The following is a 22632-nucleotide window of genomic DNA, read 5'->3' on the forward strand; positions in this document are numbered from 1 at the left end:
AATGCGACCAGCTTGTCCTAAGCTCTCCCAGCCGTGAATTCATTGTCACAGTGGATTATACCCTCAAATTATACACCAGACCCCTTATTCCTTCAGTGGCTTCTGTCCAGGTATTTTATCACAATGGATAGAGTAACTAAGACACTGTTTCTGGGCAAGTTTCTTTCAATTGGGGCTGTGTGGCTTACTGCTGTGTTGCAGTTCCTAGCTATGTCCAGCTCTGGGGTGAGACCTGTCCATTAAATAAGACTGGCTGGAGAGGCATCATCATCAGCCTTCTAGGTGACAGAGTAAGGCATAGAATGGCCAGATAAATAAGTAGCTTGGAGTTCTTGTCTGTCTAGAGGAGTCCTACTCTCTCTTGGGCTGATGTGCTTGGTCACATAAGATGCAGCTCCAATGCTGGGAGGCTCTCGGTTTTCTTTGACAGATAATATCTCAAGTGTTCCCCTGATCAGCCCTGGCTGAAGTCTTACAAGGCCCCTTAGGCAAGGAGCCTCAGCTTTTCAGAAGCTCCAGTAAATGCTTGTTGCCCCATAGCTCCCAGAATTTGGTTCATACTGAGAGCCCCTTATGGGACAGGTTCTGTCTGCTTGGATCTATAATCAAGAACATATATGTAAAACATACCACACACATTCCATAGACACTCAACAGTGAGCTAAACGAACAAGGAAGTAAAGGTCGGAATACACAAATACTTCAGCATTGCTGAGATTTCAGTCATGGTATTAGAGACCAAAGTGTTGCCCCCAAGAGATGGACAGCTTTGCGATCTGTGTCTGTGAAGCCTCTAGCTCAGTGGTTCTCAACATTAAGTAGTGACAGCTTTGGGCGCTGAATGACCCTTTCATGGGTGTCACATACGAGATATTCTGCATAGCAGATATTTATGTTATAACTCATAACAGTAGCAAAACTACAGTTATGAAATAATGATATAATTTTATGGTTAAGGTTACCACAACATGAGGATTTAAAAAGTTACAGCATTAGGAAGGTTGAGAGCCACAGGTCTAGCTGGTCTCCTGTCCTTTTTGCCTCTGCAGCTGGGAGGGCACTGCGTGTTGCAGTTTTTCCTGCTGATTCTTTATCTACCTCTCTGCTCAGTTGTCTCCTTCCATGCTGAGCACCAGTTGCACATAGCTCAGCTCCAAACCCCAGCACTCGATTGCTCTGGCCTGATTGGTTTTTCTATAACACTTGGTATTTAATGAGTTTACTGGCACTAAACTGCACCATGTTTAGTCGCCAACAGACTTGGATTCAAGTCTCACTTTTCCACCTGGTGTTGGCAACTCTTGTCTGTAAAACAGATCATATCACCTGAGAGGCTCCTTGGGAGGACTAAGTCAGCAAACAGAGTACTTACATGGGGAAACCCTTTCAGAATACTCGTTGCCCATAGCTGCTTTTCCCTCCCCTGTCCTCCCTGTAAAAAGGAGACTGAGGCAGAGTGGGGATTTCAGAGAAGGAGCTTAAGTCTCAGCATTTAGATTAAGATAAACATGGAGAGCAGTTTTAACCAGTTTATCTGAATCTCCTTAAATTCATTCTTTCCAACCTTTCCCCCTCTTCTGTTTTTCCTTTCTTTCTTTCTTCTACCCCTCTCCATTTTTGCTTGCTGTTCTTAATTTTTTTTCAAAGAAAATTACCATGACAGTACATTTATCGGACCAAATAGGGCTACACCTTCCCACCCCACCCTTGCCCCTAGTTGGAGAGCTGAAGCTTGATTTTCTTGGTATTCCTTTATATCTCAGACCTGTGCTATAGAGGCAACTTCTTTTGGTGGGTACAGTTCTACATCTGCAACTGATTTCGTCTGCAGATGGGCTCAGACAGAAATAATTAGCCACTTGCCCCTTTTGGTAAGGGTGCAAGTGGCCCCTCTTGCCAGCAATTACTGAACCAAGTAAAAGAAGAAGCCTAGTGGGAGAGACTTGTGGAAAGTTAGGCACTAGAGCAGGATTCTCTAGTTTTAGAAAGTTACAGCTAACTTTTTTTCTTACACACACACAGACACACACACACGCACACACACATACACACACACACACGCACAAAGTAGATTTGACAGTGCGCCTTGGAAGAGATGGGCACTCTTTTCTGGGTGTCAGTACCTTGGCTACTGGCCATTTCCTCCTCAATTTTATTCTAAGGGCTTATTTCAATATGCTGTGTGTTTTGAATGCTGCCTTTGGCTTCAGAGCTCACTCATGCTATACATTAAGCAAATGTCTACAAACCCCGATCTATTCTCTGGAAAGAGCCTTCCGTGCCTTAGCAGCATCAACTTTCCACATTTCGTGCTTTTGCAGAATATGATGTAATGACTTGCCATGTGACACCTTTGGATCCATATGGATTTGAATCATTTTCTTTCGGTGTGGCCTCTGATTAAGACAGTATCCAGTGGTATTAGGGGACTTGAGCGTCTGTTAACGAATTAAGCTGCTGATTGCCATCCTCAACCATCTATCCCTGGGATTCAGAAATTGTACGTGGGGAAGCTGCCTTGGACAATAAAAGAGCAAAACACATTCTGGCTCTTAATAGGAAACAAAAGTGCATAAACAAAAGCAGACTGCTTCTTTAAATATCCAATTGCACAACAGGACTGGTCTCCCAGGGAAGTGTAAGGAGCCTGTATTTAATTGGGAAAAGAAGCTGGGTTTGTGTTTCCTTCAGTTGTCAGCCTAGCAGATGAGATTGGAGTCTTGACACTTTGCAGAAGACAGACTCCTTTCCATTAGCCAAATGAATGTAGGACCTGCATCATTATTGGACTTTGTAAATTCTGCCTGTGCTGTAATCAGACCTCTTAAATGCAGCTGGTGACTGCTGGAAAGAGTGAAGGACATCAAGTTTGAAAGGAAGAAAGCAAAAGCCTTTCTTAACCATTTCAGCTGATCTGCCCATCCTAGTTTAGACCCCAGGCCCTTGTAATGGGAATGTGGGATGCAGAAATATAAAACAGAGTTTCTTTCATTTGTAGTGAAGCCTCTAGAATTTACCAGGTCTGTGCTACTTTTTTATGGGAATCTGTTATATCTTCAGTCTTTTTATTTCCAACGTGTTCCAAGCAGAGATAGGCCGTATGTAGAGTAATTCTAAGTAACTGGTGACTTCCCATTGAAGGATCCTTTAAGGGAAATTAGTTCTTCTCAGACCCTGAGCATCTCAGAATGTGCACATAGTCAATGCAGACAGTCCCAATGTCTGTGCTGCTTTTAAGAGAGGACACAGATATAGAGAGACCCATTTCTTCCCTCATGCATAGGCCTGGCCTGGATTCCTTTATGTGTGGTGTATGTGTATGTAGGAGCTGGGATGGATATTGACTGAAACTTAGAATAATGCTTTTGCATTCAAAGACCTTAAAAATATAAGTTTTATTATAAGAGGCTAGGGAGACTATTATTTCTTCAGTGTTTTGAAGATGGTGATGGTTAGGGAAGAAATAGGTTGTCACTCTTCGTTTGCAATACAAATGCTTTGGTTCCAATGCTTGAGAAAATCTACTAGATTAGATCACATATCTAACTAGTTCACCAGGCAGATTGCAGCTGAGCTTCTCCCTGGACCATAAGTGACTCTGATCCTGGGACCAAGCATCTTAGAACCAGCTATCTAAATCATTCTCATACACCATCAAACTGGAAGCTACAGCATTATGGATATCTTACTACTTTAATAGTTGACTGTAAACACACACATATGTCTATATATTTGCTGATGTATGATTCATCACAACAGAGTGGATGATTGGAATAGGAGAGCCTGCTGGGGGTCTCTGGCTGGTTCCAGTTGTGTAAACATTTGCATGTTGCTTCCTCTTAGAGGAGGCTGAATTACTGTCTTATGACCTTTCTCTCTGCTCATTCCTTTGTTTCAGTGAAGAACAGTACACACTGTGTTTTAGAAAGGAATACAGCCATCAGTAAGGTGCCTGTGCCCTTGTAAACAACCTCTCATTGATGATCCCGCCCAGCAACCCTAGTGAAATTCATGTGGTGCCCCATGCACACAGCAAACACCTAAAAACCAAACCAAAAAAGACATGGAAGTAGAGGGGAGGCTAGGTGAGAAGAGGAAGGGGAGAAAGGGGAGGGGAAGGGGAACAAGGGAGGGGCCTGGGAGCAAGTATCATCAAACTACATTTTGTTCCTGTTCATGTATGTAAACTTCAAAATGAAGCATGTTCATATGCATGGTCAATATGTTCCTACAGATATTCTTGGAATCTCGAGAGGCAGCTTAACCTTAGCTCCATGCCAAAAAGGAAAAAAAAATCATTTCTAGTAATTATTTCACATAATTTTTCACATAAGATAAATTTTAAAGATTGTCACAGTTACTGAGTAGGATGTATGTTGGCAGGGTAGGGGGTGAGAGAGAGAGAGAGAGAGAGAGAGAGAGAGAGAGAGAGAGAGAGGACTTTATTCAGAACTGTATGCATGATAATACATATGGAAGAAAGAAATTCAACTAAAGTGAAAAGTTTTGGGTACCCAGGAATCAACTGTCTTCCAAGCCTGAGAAGACCATTCAAAACTGGGTTCCTTACAGTTTAAGGCTGGGCCCAGACTTACTAAGAATAGGTGAAAAATAAAATGTATAAATCATAAGAACATAATACTAAGTTCAAGAAAGGATTATGCCCAAGTATCTAACTGGAGACATAGTACTATTCATGTATACTTTTATCTAAGATGAAAATGAAAAGTTAGTTTGCAAGTACTTCCTTCAATTCTTAAATGTCATTTAATGGGGGACTCTTTTAAAGATGGTGTAGTATGAAACACACTTCAATCCTGCTATCACAAAGCTTGGATTGCAACTTAAACATGAGCTGTATGATGAGACAGGCTGGCTTCACAGATTGTGTCCACGGTGAAATCCATACAAAGTTCATTTGTAGTCACGTTGTGCAATTGTTCTTGTTTGTTTGTTTGTTTGGTTTGTTTTTCCAATCTACCACAAAATACATTCTACAGCCACCAGGACTATTGCCTTGGTGGTTTCTATTTCTTGCATCTGTTATTGTGTTTTGAAATGGAACATTTGCTGTAGGGAACAGAACATTCATTTAGCCAAAATAAATGGTCTGCAAATAATGATCTAGGTTCCTTGACAAAGTATCAATTTTTTTTTTTAGTCAGATAGTTCTTGTCCTTTCTCTGGGGTTATATTGGATTTGAGGAGAAAGGGTCAGGATTTTGTCTATTTAGGAAGTAGATGATTCAAGAATCCAGAATTTGACTGAGTCCTAATTCTGTCTGTCCCCATTTACTCTTAAAATAATATAGTTGACTGTGTGTGTGTGTGTGTGTGTGTGTGTGTGTGTGCGCACACGCCTATATGTGCATGCACATGTATGCACATGGGCACAAACATGCATGCATGTGAGGGCTATTGAAACGTTCTCTTAGTAGGGAAGTTTCTGCCATGTGAGTTGTTATTCTGCTAAGTTTTTGTTAAAGCGCACAGTGTACTTTAAGTTGGAAAATAGTTTCATAAATATTGAAATGCTCTCATTTTCATTTACACGCACAAATACTTTTACTTCCACACTAGTCCCTCCTCTTATTTTTAAGCTTAAAACGATACATCTTATATTTTATTCTTCACATGTATTTTAAATGTTTAGCTCTAAAATTGTACCATCTCTTTAAAAAGCAAATGCTCACAGATAATCCAAATTCAAAATAGTAAGTAGGAATAAATAGTTCTCAAAGAAAACCCAAAGTCTTCTACCCCCAAGAATAGAATTAAAATTGGGGGAAGGCATCAACTTGAAGAAATTTAAATGACACAATTTTATAGCTGTCTTAGCATGACCTTGAGAAAATATTTCCTAAAAGGAATTCTCCCTTAAATAATTCTTTCAGACAGGGTCTTAAAGAGCAAACTCTCTTGAAGTTTTCTCAAGCTGTTGTCTTGGATTCTGCTATTTTCCTGCAAATTCCCGAGGACAGAATATTTGGTTTTAACTTAAGATAATGAAAGTAATTTTCCTCTGAGAACTAAAGTTTCTGCCGGAATTGTAAAGCCTGTCTGTAGGTGAGATTTAATTTAATCCTTTGAGTACTTAAGATGCATTCCTGAGACAGTGGCCAAAAATGTGACAAGATTATCATGTTGTTTATTGACAGTGTGGGGACAAGAAAAGACATTTTTATTCAGAGTCTAATGATTTCTTTAAGTGACCTGAATGTCAATTTTTTAGTTACCAAAGTGCAGGTTATTTAAACAGTCAAAGATTAGCAGGCACACTGAAGTTGTAAAGTTTGTTGCAATTGCATTTTAGTGTAGGGATTAACTAGCAATAAAGCAAGGCATAGGAGGCACGCAGTATCTTGTCAACTAAATTTCAAGTTTCAAATAGAGTAGACACAAATGCACGAGGGTTAAAAGAGAATCCACCTGGGAAATCTGAGGGGAACAGACACATTGTGGATAGAGTCCGAATTGTCCATGAATTGTGTGAGATTTTAAAGGGTTTGTTTGACACTTCTTCTGTGCATCCCATTGTTTTCTTTTTAATTCTTCTTCCCCTCAGAGTGCTTTGCATATTCTAATAAGCAGAATACTTGCTAGTGTCAGATACTATTAGAATAAACAAGGAAGAACATACAGATGAAAGCTCTGTCCGGGCATGGTTGGAATTTACTCCCAATTTGTACAACACATTTAAGCTGTAGACTCTCAGATAAAATTAGTGTCATAAAATCTTTTTACTCATGTCCTGTTAAACGTGTATACAAAAAACTTTTGCTGCCTGCAATGATCCCTTGCATAAACTTTGCCTTTTATTTGAGGGTGGACAAAATTTGAAAAAAAAATAGTGTTTTACACATTAAATTTAATGGACTATCAGGATTTTATGTGTATAAAAGTAAATCTTTTCATCAGTCCATTCAGTAAAAATGAATTTTGTGAGATCGGGGCTTCTCCCTGCTGAGGAGGTCTCAAGACCTCGCCTGTCCTCTCTGCAGGGCTGTTAGCCATGCCAGAGTACCAAAGAGCTTGTCTGCAGTGTGCCCTTAAGGGTCTCACCCTGAGAGTACCTCTGGAGGCTGTCCTGGAGGTTGCCATTTTATCACTGGATTTTTAATGAATGTTCTGTTTTAGAACAATGTGGGGATGTTTTAAATTTACCACTTATTTCATTTTATGTCTAAAGGAAACATTATACAAAATTCCATACCACTTGAGAACATACTGTCTTGGTTAACATTTTAAAATTAGTTTTAAGAAGAAGGAAATCACGAATGCTCTGGAATCCAGAGAAGTGCCAAGCGTCAAGCAGTTATCTCCCTTTATTTTCAAATACCTTACTTACCATGGGGTCAGGTTGTGGATGATAATGTTGGAGACTTTTGAGCACTGGTGATGCACCTTGGAAAGCAGTTTCCTTTGTGGCACCTCTGCATCAACTCTGGCCTCAGCAGAGCTGCAATTGTGCAGTATCTCAAGTATTCCACAGGGTGTCACGATGTGGTTGTTCTCAAGAAAATCGCCTGGGAGGAAGCAATTTGAGCCAAGTTTAACCCAGTATTTAAATGGTCACTTTTTCTTTGGCTTCAGTTAAAGAATATTAACTTTAGACCTACTGTGTGCCAACCCATGATTGAAAATACAAGTTTTAGTGGTATGATGTAAGTCTTTATTCTGGCATCTTGGCCAGCCCAGGACTTCCTGTCATAGTGCGCTTGTTTGAATCTATTTTCCATGGAACGTCATTCTTGAGAGTGAATAGCAGAGAGAGTATCTTCTACAAACCTTTCCTTTGTTCCTCAGCTAGACCCCAATTCCCTTCCTTCTACCCTCTGGTGGCAATGGGTCCTGAGCTGTGCTGGTGCTGGAAGAGGGCTGAGAGCCCCAGTTCTGCAGGTATCTGAACAGCTAAGGGAAGGTGACAGAGGAGTTAGGCCTCCCCACTCGGCATGAACAGGAACCTACACTCAACCAGCTTCTTAGATTTACTTTCATGGTGAGATTTTTGGGAGTAAATGAAATAATCCATTTTAGCCAAAAACTTTTAGTGGCTCTCAGTTCTAGGAGAAGATGGCCTAAGTTTCATAAGTATAGCTCTGAACTGTATCAGTAATCATAAATGACTCTGCAGGCAGGCAGACAGGAAGGACCTCTGTGGGAACTTCCTGAACAGATCCGAGGGACCTCTGTGGTTTTGCTCCTGTTCCAGCTACTTTTCCAGAACCTGCAATAGAAACTCTGCCAACAGGAAGTGAGAGAGGGAAGAAAGGGGCAAAGGAGAGAAGGAAGAAGGGAAGGGAAGCTCAGGACATTTAGCAGTGATCCAGTCAACACATACAATATCATCAGCAAAACCCAGCAGGCCAGCCTGCCTACCATCGTGTCTTGTCTGCTCTAAGTGCTGAGCTCAGGGTGCCTGTGGCAGCTTTGCCAGAAGAGTCCTGACTGGGCACCCATCACAAGTGAGCCTCTCTCCCAGAAGTAGAAGTCAGGCTCCTATCAAGAAGGCCAAAAGATAAGCCACAGACTTGGAGAAAATCACTGTAAAGCACACAAGGTAACAAAGGACAGGCATGCAGACAATACAGAGTACCTAAAAGTCAATGGTGAAACAAAATTGTCACAAACAATTCATTAAGAAAATGGATTAAAGGCACCAAGTGACATTTCATTGAGGAGGTGCATGTATGAAAACACATTCAAATCCACTAGCCACGGGGAAAGTCAGAGTAAAAAGCCACCTCTCAGAACCACTAAAACCACAACTAGTGACGGACAGCGTCAGGGAGACTGTAGGGAAACCAGGCCATTCTTACATTGAAGAGGTGAAATGCAAATTGTTTCAACTTTAGAGCAGTGGTTCTTAACTTGTGGGTCGAGACCCTTTTGGGGAGTCACATATCATATATCACATATAATATCATATATATCATAATGATATTAGATATTTATATTATAGTTCATAACAGTAGCAAAATTACATTTATTAAGTAGCAATGACATGATGTTATGGTTGGGGAGGTCACTATAACATAAGGAATTATATTAAAGGGTCTAGCATTAGGAAGGCTAAGAACCATTGCTCTAGAGAGTACTTCAGTAGTGCTTTACATAATAAAAACAACTTCCATATTATCTAGAAATCATCCTGGCGTAGCATTTCTACCAGACTAGTGAAAACTTCTTCTAAAGGTAAAAAACACAAATCAATATGTGAATGTTCGTAGTAAAGTGCCTGTAATAGCCCAAACCGGAAACAACTTCAGTGTCTTTAAACAGGTACATGGTTAAAGAAGCTGCCACAGTGGCAATGGAGTACTTCTCAGAAGTAAATAATAATGAATTATTGAATAACTTAACAATTTGGATGAATCTCTAGACAGTTATGCTCAGTCCAAGAAGTGTAACATAAACATATTCATAAAGTGTGTAAAGTCTGAAGGTTACACACTTTATGAATATTTTTATGTTACATTTTCAGAGTCACAAAATTATAGAAGTGGAGGAAAGTAATGACTGCTAAGTATTTATCAAGTCAGCATGAATGATATCATGTGAAATGGTAGGAGGAAGGAAGGGAGGAGAGATTGAGAATAATATCTGTGTTTTTCTAAAGCGATATGTCTGCTGGGTCTGCTGGGTATGAAACAATGAATTTTTTCCATAGATATTGTAGATATGAGTTGACTGCTTGGTCACCAGAGTCTAGCTTTCCTACTGACTTATGAAGGGCATCTCACTCCAGAAGGAGAGAACACCCAGTATTTGTATTCTCAGCCTCTCTTGCTATTAGGCTATTGGCTTAATCATATCTCTGATTTTTATTTAACTCAACGCACCTGTCAGAGTTGTTGGACGGTTGGCAATCTGATGGCATGTTTCCATTGTGGTGATTGTAAGGTCACATGATCATTGGTAGTGAGACAATACAGTAGTTGGCCCCAAAGCCCAGCTACCTGCTGTCTGTTGCTCAACAGTAGCATCTCCCTTAGGCCACTGGTGTCAGAACTTTAGACATAGAATTCTGGCTTTTTCATATAATCTTTGCCTTTCTGGTAATTTTATAAAATTACCTGTTACAACTACTACTACTACCGCTACTACTATTTATTTGTTTAAATTTATCTGGTTGTCTCTGTAGCTCCAGTTAATAACTTTACCTAAACTTATACCTAAGGTATGGACAACAAAATTCTAGAAATATGTCTTAAGAAAAAAAAAGAGGCTTTTTAGTAATTGAGTTTCAGAATCTCATAAAGCAAAACAGAAATACACCTTTGGGTAAGCTTTACAAACATAACCATGCTATAACATGAGCCTCTACAAAGACCTTACCTGTCCCTAAGAATCCTAGAGCCAAATGAACCCAGCATTCCTTGCTCTGGTCTCTTTATAAGGCAATCTATTTAGTAACCACACCCTTTTTCTCTTCCTTATGTTATTCAGCAAATGAGAATCCAGAGATGTTCAAGTGAGAGCACTTGTCTTAACTGAGCTTCTTATAGCAGGGTTGCAGAGCTAATCACATGAAAAGACAGTTTGAGCCTTCAGCTGCATCTCCAGCCTTTGACAAGGCAATGTGTGTAATATGTGTAAAATGTTCAGAGGGGCAAAGAAGGGGCAGAGCTTGTGGGGCAGAGAAGGCTTTCTGAAGGATAAAGGATATGTGTTGGCATCTAAAGGTTTGAATCAAAGTTAAGCAGGTACAGAGTTGGAATGGGAAGTGATCTCCAAGTACATGAAGCAGACAAAGGCGGGAAGCTGTACAGTCTGTTCTTGACAGCATGGCTTGTTAAAATGGCAGCCAGTTTAGGGATTGGTGAGAGAGCAAGTGAATTCTCTTTATTGTTTGCTTCTTTCTTTCTTTCTTTCTTTCTTTCTTTCTTTCTTTCTTTCTTTCTTTCTTTCTTTTTTTCTTTCTTTCTTTCTTTCTTTCTTCCTTCCTTCCTTCCTTCCTTCCTTCCTTCCTTCCTTCCTTTCTTTCTTTTCTTCCTTCCTTCCTTTCTTCCTTCTTTCTTTCTTCCTTTCTTTCTTCTGGCAGTACTGGTCATTGAACCTAGGATCTCATTCCTGCTAGACATATGTTGTGTCCTAGCCCTGGCTCTTGGCCATCTCTTTAAGGGCCTCACACATGACCTTGGGTAGAATGGAAGCCAATGAAGAATCCTCAGGAGTGAAGTCATAGTCCTATCAATCTGAATCTTGTCTGGTTCACTAAGAGTCAAGGACTCTGATAGAGAGTCTTGGAGTTTAGAATTTCAGAAGTTAGCTTAAACCCATTAAGATCATGGTTGCCATGTAATCCCCAGGATTTGAAAGCTGCCATTCCTTGCTTGTTCTGCAAGGATCTGCTCTGAAAGGGCAGCCCTTGCTTCAGACACAGTATTGTTACTGTTTTGGATGTCTGTGACCAGAAACATCTTTCTTCAATGACAAGTGTAATATTTCTCAGGTCTGGGGTAGACAGACCTATCTCTCAGCTTGGGGGTACAAAGACCTGTCTCTCAGCCTTGGGTACACATACCTGTCTCTCAGCCTTGGGGTACATAGACCTGTCTCTCAGCCTTGGGTACACATACCTGTCTCTCAGCCTTGGAGTCCATAGACAGAGCCTTGGGATGCATAGACCTGTCTCTCAGCCTTGGGGTACATAGACCTGTCTCTCAGCCTTGGGGTACATAGACCTGTCTCTCAGCCTTGGGTACACAGACCTGTCTCTCAGCCTTGGGGTACATAGACCTGTCCCTCAGCCTTGGGGTCCATAGACAGAGCTTTGGGATGCACAGACCTGCCTCTCAGTCTTGGGGTATACAAACCTGTCTTTCAGCCTTGGGGTGCATAGAGCCGTCTCTCACTCCAAGAGTCACAGTGACTAGTGAGCTCTCTATGTTCCAAGGTAAATTGAATCTTTGTGAAAAATGAAGTTTCTTAAAAACGATCTTTGAAATTCCCAATTCTAACCTTAGTTTTCAGTTTGCTCAGTAACCAGTTCCTGCTACTTGAACTTTGTAGAGCTCCGCACCTTCAAGGAATAGATCCTAATCATTTTTTTAAGTGTCATAACAAATTGAAAACAAGAGAAAGGTGTATAGTAATTTTCTAGGAGATAAAAAAGTTTACATTATTGCCAGCTTCCCAAAATTTAATTTTCAGAAAGAATTTATTTTTGGGAAGGTAAAAGGAACATTTCTTCATTTAATAAACCCTTTTAAGAAGTAAAACTTACTTCAAAATTCATTTTAATAACATTGTTTTATTTTGTAATTGGAGTGAAAGTATCTTTATTTTGTATATTATCTTCAAGAAAAAAGCTGGAAGATACAGAAAAAACATGAGAAAAACTAAAATTTACTGTCCAAAAATTCTTAGTGACATTCATATACTTTATATGTATATATGCATATAGTATGCTATATACACATATGTAACATACATATATTACTATATGGAAGAACTTCCTTTTTACCAAATTAATGTTGCATTATTTTATGATTTTTCCTCTTCAGATTCTAAAGTTTCCATCTAATTTGCAGTTGGGTGAAATTGGGATTTTAAATACCTTCATATCAGTTTCATTGCATATAACTTGATGTGACTTGTCTATTTTGTATTACGCTACAAAATACCAAGCATGGCTTCTTCTGTCCAACAGAGAAAATAGTTTTAGTTCTGGATGCTTAACAGCACCGCAGCAGCAGCAGCTTCTCCTGGCAGCCTAATGATTGCAGCACAGCATGGCAGGCGGCATTATAATGGGCATTCTGACCCTGCATGGTCACATAGTGACAGGTGACTGGAAGGGGACCAGGCTTGCTTTGTGATAGCAAACCACTCTTGGTAGAATGAGTTGAGTCCAATGAGATGAGTTCCACCCAATGAGGATGGACACAATCTATTCATGAGGGTCGGGCCTCCATGATGTCACCACCTCTCAGCTTCAGCACACTGAGAACCCAGCTTCCAGAAGGACCTTTTGGGGGACAGACTGCACCCAAACTGTTGCACACAGACAATTTATTTTGGCTAGTCATTTATAGTGTTTGCTCTCATTATTATTTGCGTATTTGGTATTTTATATTATTTTACTGCATTTATTTTTGTGTTAGTGTGTGTATGCGACATGCCTGTGTCACAGCTCATGTGTAGAGCTAAATGGAAAACTTGCAGGAGTTAATTCTCTTCTTCTATGTGGGCCTTGGGAATTGAACTCAGGTTGTCAGATTTGGTGACATATGCCTTTAGGCCCTGATCAATCTCATCATCTGTAATACACACACACACACACACACACACACACACACACACACACACGTATACATACATACATATCCCCTCACCTCACAAGCTAGGTTTTAAGGATTTCCTTTTATCTCTACTTATGTATATGTGTTTGTGTATTTGTTTCTGCGAGCATAGACCAAAAGAGGATGTTTGATCCTCTGGAGCTATAATGATAGGTGGTTTTGAGCCCCCTGACCTGGGTGCTGGGGGCTGAACTAGGACCCTCTGCGAGAGCAGCAAGAGCTTTTAACTGCTGTATCCTAACCCCGACCTGCTCCAGCACCACCAAGGGTCATACATATATTTTTTTAAAGCCCTACTTGGTTTAAAATTTTAAGCAGGAGATTGTGTAAATTTCCAACAATAAAAGCCAGAAGTTCTGTTCTCCCACCTGTCTCCAAGACCATGTCTCCCCCATCATTTTTACTTCCTGGAACTATTTAGAGAACTGTTCTTCGTTTGTTTGTTGTTTTTTTATTTTTTTATAAAGTTATACAAGAGACTCTTCATTCTGTTCTATGCTTTGTAGCCTCTTAAAGTCTCCTTTTATTAAAACAAAATGTGTATGTGTATGTGTATGTGTATGTTCTGGGAATCTGATTTGAGATCCTCATATATAGGTAGCAATCGCTTTCTGCAACCAAACCATCTGCCCAGTCCAAGAACACTCTTGAGATGTTTGTACAGAATTTTTTAAGGTGGTGTGTTCTTGGATATAAATGTTTATACCCTTTTCTAAATCTGTCACTTTTGCCTAAAGTGTCATTAACTTTATTAGCTCAGATGCATTTGAATCCCTGGGAAAGTCCATCAGCCCAGCCCAGGTCCCGTCACCTCAGGTGTAGATGCTTCATCATTCTTCCTCTCTAGGACTACACAATGTTTTCTTTTGGAACAGTGTTCACCCTGTAGCACAGGGTTGATCTGGAACTCACTATATGGTCTGGGCTATCCTCAGCCTCTGAGAGCCTTCCTGCTCTAAGCTTCCTAATCTCTCAGAATCAAAGCATGAGTCACCATACCTGGATTCTTTAGAACTGCCGGATGATGCTCTAGTGGTACCTTATTTGCCATCTCTCCATTTTCATGACTACTGCCAACATTATTTCCGTGGCCATTCCAGATTCCAATGGAAGGAGGCAGATAATCTCCCAAGTTGCTCGAGCAGCACAGTGTGAAGCGTGTATTAGGACTGAGTCCCTGAGAAAAGCTGGGCGCAAAATACAAATATTTTAAATGGACTTATCTCAGAGTTGTACTGCTTTATTTCCCTGTCATTTAAAAACCCTTAATATGAATAAATTGTTTGCGTAGTGGGCTTAAGAAAACCTTAGATAAGAAATACATGGTTTGAAAGCAGTGAATAAAAACATGAATGATAGTGGACACAATGCCTAGGAGAAGGTCCGTGCTGCTGCTGCCAGGCAGACCGTATAATCGGCTGTTTTCTGTGTTTATTTCGGGATGCAGATACTGGATAAAGTGCCTGGTTGGCTGCCAGCATCTGACTTACTTGCCAAATGGAGTGTTTAGTCCTTGTTGCATATGACTTATATCACAAGTTCTTCCCATTAACAGTCTGCTGGTGATAACCTACTTGGCTTCCATGCAGTCACTTTGAAACAGCCACTTGACAACGTTTGGTTTATCACAACATTTCTTGCTGGATAAAAGGACTGAGTGGATGGTTGTGTGGGCTCTGCCTAGTAAAGAATGGGCACCCGCTCAGTGTTTGCCCAGTGAATAAACTAATCCTGGGGGGATGTTTTTCTGTTTCACTATGGCAAAAATCTATGGACCTGAGCCTTAAAAGTGTGGTTAAATGGCTAGAAACAGAGAAAAAATAGTATTTAAATAATTAGGGGTCTTGCATTTGTATGGAGAGTGTTCTGCTTATAAATAGAAAGCTACAATAAATGGACTAAGATCTCAAAGTTTTTCTTAATTCTTAGTCAAATGTAATCTCAATAATACTAATTCGATGATGCCCATATATCGGGTCTTTAAAAAAAAAAAAACAACCGAAAACAAAATGCATTCTTGAAGAGATATCTTCAAGAATCTTGGCTTTGGTTACACGGAAAATGTGTATTAACTATGTCAATCTTTATTTTTAGATTGAAAACTTGCAAGAACAACTTAGGGATAAGGACAAACAACTGACCAACCTGAAAGACAGAGTGAAGTCCCTGCAGACAGACTCCAGCAACACTGACACAGCTCTGGCCACACTGGAGGAGGCCTTGTCGGAAAAGGTGAGCTTAATGTGCACAGCAGAGGCCCTGTTGGGAAAGGTGAGCTTAATGTCCGCAGCAGGGACTCAGACGTTGGAGAAACCCCACAAGCAGGGACTCAGATGTCGGAGAAGCCGCACAAGGAGGAGTCTATCCACATATATGCAATACATACCTGACTTTCCCTGTTCCCCACTCTGCCCCTAGTTCCAGCTTGTCCTCAGGCTTCCATGTTAGCCAGGAGACTGGGCACACTTCAGGCATCTTCTTGAAACTGAAAAGCAGCATCCCCCTTGGCTGTCTGATAGAGCATCCACTAACTTTTCACTAAAGTTTGAAATGATAAAACTCTTAGCCTGCCCCATAGGCTCACCCATCCTTCCTGATAGAGCCCTTTTCTGTCCAGGACCTCTGCCTTGTGCTTGTCTCTTCCATACATCTTTGTGCTGTAACTTTGTTGGCCCTTTAGGTTTCAAATGTGTTGTGTTCTCCTCTGCCTTCATCATTTTGCATTTGCTCCTTTTTGCTCAGGGAGTGATTTTCTATGCACAGATTTAATTCTTCTGAGCCAAGAATGTGAACTTGGCAGAAAGGTTGTGTGAATTCACATCCTAGGTCCTCTACTCACTATTTGGGGTAAGGCACTTAGCTTCTGAGCTCCTCAGTCTCTTACCCTGCGAAATTGGGGTGATAAAAGTCCCCACTCAGTGGATATCAATATATTTAGAAAGAGACTGTGTTTAGAACAGTCAAAGCGATGATAGTTGTCATTATTATTTTATGAATCACTTCCAGAGAGACACTGTGTTGGTGCCCCTATTCCACAAAACCAACTCCCACAAATTCTTATTGTAAATATAACTCTCCATGTGTTTGTTTTAATGGGACTAACTGCCTTTTTATACTGGACTCTAAATGGAGACAACATACCATGTATGCTTTACTTTGCCATCTGTGGGGCTTAGCATAGCACCTTATGGGGTGTTCAGTAGGTGCTGGATATTGGTTGACTTAGGCACCCTCATGTGAATGGGTGAAGGCCCAGCTCTTACAATGTTCTCTCATTCTGATGAGGGGGAAGGAGAAAGAGAAAGGAATGAATTAGGTGGCATAGGAGGGTTTTCAGAGAGGTGTTATTTTCTGAAGATGGAAAGAAATCAGAGAGAGGTATATACTCCTGGGGTGTTACGGCTTACAGCCAGGTTTTAGGTTAGAGACAGGAAAGGTAAGTTTAAGAAAAATGTGAAGTAGGCGAGCCCACGGGTCCTTCTGTGAGACCCAGAAGTTGCAGGCAGAGGGGAGAACACTTGTAAGGAGTCTGGGAAGAAGTCGGGTAATAAGGTCTCTCAGGGCCTTATAAGAACTTGCATTCTTAACTATTTTTGGAATAGAAAGCCATTCTAAAGCTTTCATTCTGACGGACACTTAAAGGGTTCCCACGCATCAAAGAATTAATGGAAGAATGAAATCTACAAGAAAAATAGACCATTCTGAGCTCTGTTGTTAACTATGAAAATGATCTCTAGTTCCTTCCCCGTGGTTGACTTACTCCACCCATCTACTGCACAGCACTCGCAGCTATGATATCTACAGGGGAACGTCCTCATGGCACCTTTACTCTCAACTCTTCCCTGTGCCAGAGCTGGTGCCTGCAGCAGGGCAGGTGAAGTTCTTTAGCGATTGTGAGATAAAAGGAGTGGGAGATAGCTTAGTGGGTAAACTGTGTTGTTCAAGCATCAGGACCCAAGTTTGTGTCCACATAACACAGATAAAGCTGGACTCTGCAGCACATGTCTGCAACCCCTGTGCTTCTGAGGTAAAATGGGCAGCAGAGACAGAGGAATTCTCAGGTACTTACAGGTCTCAAAGAAGATGGAAGGCGAGCACTGGGACCTAAGGTTGCCGTTGCCCTTTGATATCCCTATTGTGCTGTAGAGAAGCTTCCCACCAGCACACATTGGGGTCTGGGGACCGAGGTGAGGATGGGTGAAATCCCTGCTCTCATGGGAATTCTAAAGGAGAGCTATGTGGGGGTTAGGCTTATAATGTGTCAGTATAGACTTTAGGTCCATTGTTGATATTATTTTCAAATTCAGCTTGAAATGGAGAAAATGTAAAAAGTGCTGAAATGTGAAAGTAAGGTTGTGTACACTTTTTCTTTTTTCATCTGTTGCCACTTTTAGTTATGTTGCACTTTATATAACAAGTCCACAGTGCTTCGTGGGATATAGAGTTTTCTTTGGGGAATATCATACAATAGTGATAGCATGATTATGTAAAGAATACACACTGTTGCAAGGCCTGCCAGCCAGCTACCTCTGTTCTAAGTAGGTAATCCCGACAAGTGATTTTCCCTTCAAGTCTTCTCTGTTAAATAGAAGAACTAGATAATATAGTCCATCAGTTTCCTAGGCCACTATACTCTTCGTTATGACTTGTACTGAAGAATAAGCAGGAGGCATTAGAACCATAAAAGCTGCTGACAAAATCTTGAACAGGGCCTAGTGTGCTTCACTCAACATACCCAGTCTTGTGGCAAACAATAAATCCATAGGAGGTAACGGAAAGGGCTATAATTCAAGGTTAGGTAGTCTTCAAGGTCATAGTGAAATTATGAATACATAAATTTGAGATTAATTTATAAGATTTAAAAAATTTTAAGAATCTATAACAATATTAATACACTAATATTTCAGGGAAAGATATTCTTTCAACCTGGAAAATTTGTTTCCAGAGTTCTTTGTAGTAATTTTGTTTTCTTAGAAAATGAAAATGATTCAAAGAAGATTTAAATTGTGTGTTCCTGTTGTGTATTTGGGTGATAGGTCAGCCCCTTCCTCTTGATTTCATTTTTAAAATTCATAGACAAACAGATGCCATATACATTATGTGTCATGGATTCTTGGTAGGATTTTTTTTCTGGACCCTATTTCACTTATTTGAGTTTAAAGCCAAAGAAGTTCTCAATTGTAAGACGTCCTTTTGTTAGGTTCTTCCTTTGAGGTCTAAGGGGGCATCAGAGAGAGCTGAAGCCAGTGTTGAGTGTGGCCATCTCTCTCTCACCTTCATTACTTCCCAGTCACTCCCTGAAGCCAGTCCTTTCTCCATAGTCTCACTCAGCACCAAGTCGCCCAAATGCACCTTTGAATGTCCTGGCCTCCAATTCTTGTCTCTTTCAGAAGCACTTAGGGAATTGCTCAGACCACAGATTTGTAACCCCAGGTTCATAGCATCTAAGTTGTACCTTGGATGATGACTTGAGAACTCAGAGAACTAGAAGGTCCAGGTGGGAACCAAAAATGAGTCTGATGGTGGAGTGGAATGCAGGGAGTCCGATGGTGGAGTGTAATAAAGGGAGACTGATGGTAGAGTGGAATACAGGGAGGACTACTGGTGATTGCAGAGAGCTGGAATCTCCGAGACATGCTCAAAACTTCAAGATCCGACTCTAAAATACAGATGCTGAGGTCCAATAAAATCCCAGCGTGGAGAAGCTTTGACTTCCGAGCTTGCTTACTTTAAAACTCTATTTACTACTGATTTTGGGGGTTTCCCTATGATGACACACAAACTAACTCAGAAGACTTTATTTGGAGTGAATTTTCTAAGGATTCCCCAAGTAGAATGCTAGTGTGTTTCAGAAGCACAGAAAGCTCACTGAAGAGGAGCAAGTAAAAGGGGAATAATAGGATAATTAACTACTTCTTCCCATAGGTCAGAAGCATTTAATTGTATCCAAATAGTCTTATCACCTGAGAGCTTTTAAAATTACTGTTTTCTCAGCTACTCTGCTGTGAACCCCAGAGGCCTGTAATTCTTAAGCATGTACAGAGAGTCTAGTGCATTAGGGAAACACGAACTTCCCACAGTTTCTCATTCTGTTGCTGTGGTAAAGTGCTTTGACAAAAGAAATGTAAAGGAGAAAGAAATTATGTTAGCTCACAGTTCAAGGTGCGATCCTTCATGGCGAGGAAGTCAAGGCAGGAGGAGTTAGAAGCAGCTTGTCACATTATGTTCCCAGTCAGAAGAAAAGGACACTGAATGTATGCAATTAGCTCTCTCTCTAAGGCAGGTTGTACTACAAGAGACTGGTCATAGCCACAAAAAAAAAAAAAAAAAAAAAAAAAAAAAAAAAAAAAAAAAAAAAAAAACCAAAAACCTTTTTCTAGATCAGCTAATATCACCAAGATAAAAATCTCCCAGCTGTACGCCCACAGGCTACATACTTTCAGGAATAATGGCACAGAGTAAATGTCATTCCAATTCCAAATGAAAAAAACAAGAAACAGGTATACTTAAACAAACAAAAACAGAAACGAAACAAAACCAAAATAACAACAGTGAAAACTGAAACAAAAGCAACAAGGATAAACCACTCCAAAACCCAACAGAAAAAGGACCAAACCCCACTACTCCTCTATGCCTGGCATCTGGGCACATAATGCTATTACTAGGTTCCAATAAACCTGTGTAGCCCCACCCCCTTGGCTCTGCGATCATTAGCATATGGACTATCCCTGGATAATCTCCATTCCATGCCTGTAACTCTCTCTAGAGTTGCCCATCATCTTGGCATCTCCACAATACTAGAGTTTCTACAGTATTTGGGTTTTCACCTTCAGAGCTTTATACAGTGTCCTCTCAGGGCCTCTGTACAGAGACTCTGGCCCTACAACATATTGCCTAAGTTCAGATGCTATCTATGGACCCCTGATTCTTTTTTCCTTCAAGACAATATCACATGAATGAATAGGATGGTTAGTTTAATAGCCAACTTTACATAGTCTAGAGTCACCTGAGAAGAGTCTCCTTACTAAGAGATTACCTGGATCAGGTTGGCCTGCGGGCATGTCTGTGAGGAATATTTTTCTTCTAAATTGTCTTACTTGGGGTGGACAGATCCAGCCTGAGTTTGGCAGCACCATTTCAAGGGCTGGCCTTGAACTGCATAAGAGTGAAAACAGCAAGCTGAGCAAGTAAGTGAGCATGCGCTCATTTCTCTCTGTGCTCGATTATGGATATTTCATATCTGATGTTTTTACTTTCTCAAAATAATGACTGTAAGCTTGAATGAAACAGTGATGTGCTTGCTCAGGATGGAGCCTGACCCTCTTGGAACATAGCTACATCAGTTTCTGTGACCTGACCCTGGGGAAGCACATCTCTAGGCATCTGCTTTTCAAGAACAAGAATAAACAAGTCATTTAGCAAATCTGTTTTAATTTAGACCGTCCCCTTCAAACAAGCTTGCAATCCGACAAGTCAGAACCTTTGGTGGGTAGTATCTTTCCTTCAGTGCATGCGTTCTAGTGGTATAGAATAGAACAGCATATTTATCTTTAATAATTACCCTCTCTCTTCTAATTACTATAGTTTTTACATCTTTCTGCCCATTTATTTTTGCTGATTTTCACTATGGATTTGAATAAAGGAAGTAAAATGTAGACATACTCAGCCTGAATGCACTCCTGTCTTCAAATTTCTTGTGTCAAAAAGACTACTTCATGATCGTTAAATTCAGCTTCACTCAACTTATCAGGGCAGAAAGCCATATTCATGGTCAGAATATCATACGCATGACTCCCTTCCAAGTTACTTATAGAGTCCATGTGCTCTGACACTCCATTGGCACAGCATCCATCGTACATATATCTGGTCACAAAAAATCCAACCAGAATAACCCATTAAGTTCTATTTCCAACACTCACCTGCATTTGTAACCTACAGTTCTAAATCCTTCCACATTCTAGCCACAAGATAGTTCTAGCAGCTTAAGAGTCACATAGTTAGGTTTATCATGCCGACAATCCCAGTTCTGATACCAATTTCTCTCTGAGTTTCTTTTCCTGTCACTGTGATAAAGTACTCTTATAAAATCCCCTAAGGAGAATGAATTACTTCAGTCCCTCATGGCCAGGAGGTCAAGGTAACGTAGGAACTTGAAGCATCTTATTATATTGTTCACAGTCACTAAAAGTGAGCAACAAATAAATACATGCTACTATATTTATCAGTGGAGGAGTAGTTTATCATACTGAATCATCAATAACCTTTAAATATTATAATGTTTGTTTTGCTTCTATTTCTCTGTCTCCCTCTCCCTCCCTCCCTTTCTCCCTTCCTCCCTGTATCCTCCCCAACTTCTGTCCCTCCTCCCTTCCCTCCCTCTTTCCCCTCTCCTTCCTTCTCTCTCAATGCCTAGACAGTAGTACTTGGTGCTTAAAGCAAATTGACCTACTTTCCAAGCGACTCTGACACCTTCTAAATGTTAACATAGTTCTTCATTTTATGGTCCTTGCTTTGAAGCCAAGAGGATCCCTAATTTGAGTTCTTCTGCCCACTATCATTTTAGAGTACCCTGTGGTGTGCCAGGCAGGTTGTTCTGCTCTGACTAAGACTAAGCTGGGAGGATGAAGTTAAGCCGAAACTGTGTAAAGGGTTTTGAAAGGCAGTAAGTGTGACATAATCTGACCACAGGCCTTCTGGGAGGTTTCCAGTTGGCTGACATGGTTTCATTGGAGCTTGATAAATGTCATGGCAGCATCTATGTGATTTAGGGGATGAGACAGAGAAGTCCAGGAGGTAGACAGACAATTGTTGTTCAGGCAAAGGTCAGAAGGACTGGGAGTCTGAAACTGCTAAAAGACCTTAGAGGTTTATAGTTCACTGGGCCCACTTCTTCCTTTGTAGATCACACAGGATCTAGTTAGTTAGCATTTCACCTCCAGAATAAAATAGGACCATAACTGGGATCAAGAAGAAATAAATATGCATAATTAATAGACCCATTTTCTCTGTGCCACCCACTGTCCTAATAATGTACTGTATGCAAAATACTTCAAAATTGCAAGATAACAGTAGTTATTTTTCTTCTCCTCAAATCAATTGACAGCACAGTTGCCTCGTTAGGGGATTTTAAATCACAGGCTAATATTCAAACTAGCTTCCTTCTTCATTAACACATGTGACAGCCCCTGGCATGGAATAAGTTCTCACTGCAGGAGATATCTGCATTTTGCTCAAACTAAACCCAAATTCTGTAGTGTCTAGTTGTTGTCAAGAGACTACTGGGAAAAGCAGACCACCACCACCACCACCACCACCACCACCACCA

At 40.6% G+C, this 22632-nt stretch overlaps 1 protein-coding gene across 19 annotated transcripts in view; it reads left to right on the forward strand.

Annotated features, from left to right (window-relative positions):
• Erc2 (ELKS/RAB6-interacting/CAST family member 2) overlaps positions 1-22632 on the forward strand; it is an 865869-nt gene that overhangs the window by 403131 nt on the left and 440106 nt on the right. For all 19 annotated transcript variants that reach the window (XR_004116280.1, XR_004116279.1, XR_004116282.1 and 16 more), the window contains one exon: positions 15402-15539. Coding sequence is in view for 13 of the 19 variants with exons in the window: in XM_031362063.1 (XP_031217923.1) it covers positions 15402-15539 (138 nt within the window). In the remaining 6 variants the exon portion in view is untranslated. The remainder of the gene's footprint in view (positions 1-15401; positions 15540-22632) is intronic.

Source organism: Mastomys coucha, unplaced genomic scaffold (genome assembly GCF_008632895.1).
Source record: "Mastomys coucha isolate ucsf_1 unplaced genomic scaffold, UCSF_Mcou_1 pScaffold9, whole genome shotgun sequence".
Lineage (NCBI taxonomy): Eukaryota > Metazoa > Chordata > Mammalia > Rodentia > Muridae > Mastomys > Mastomys coucha.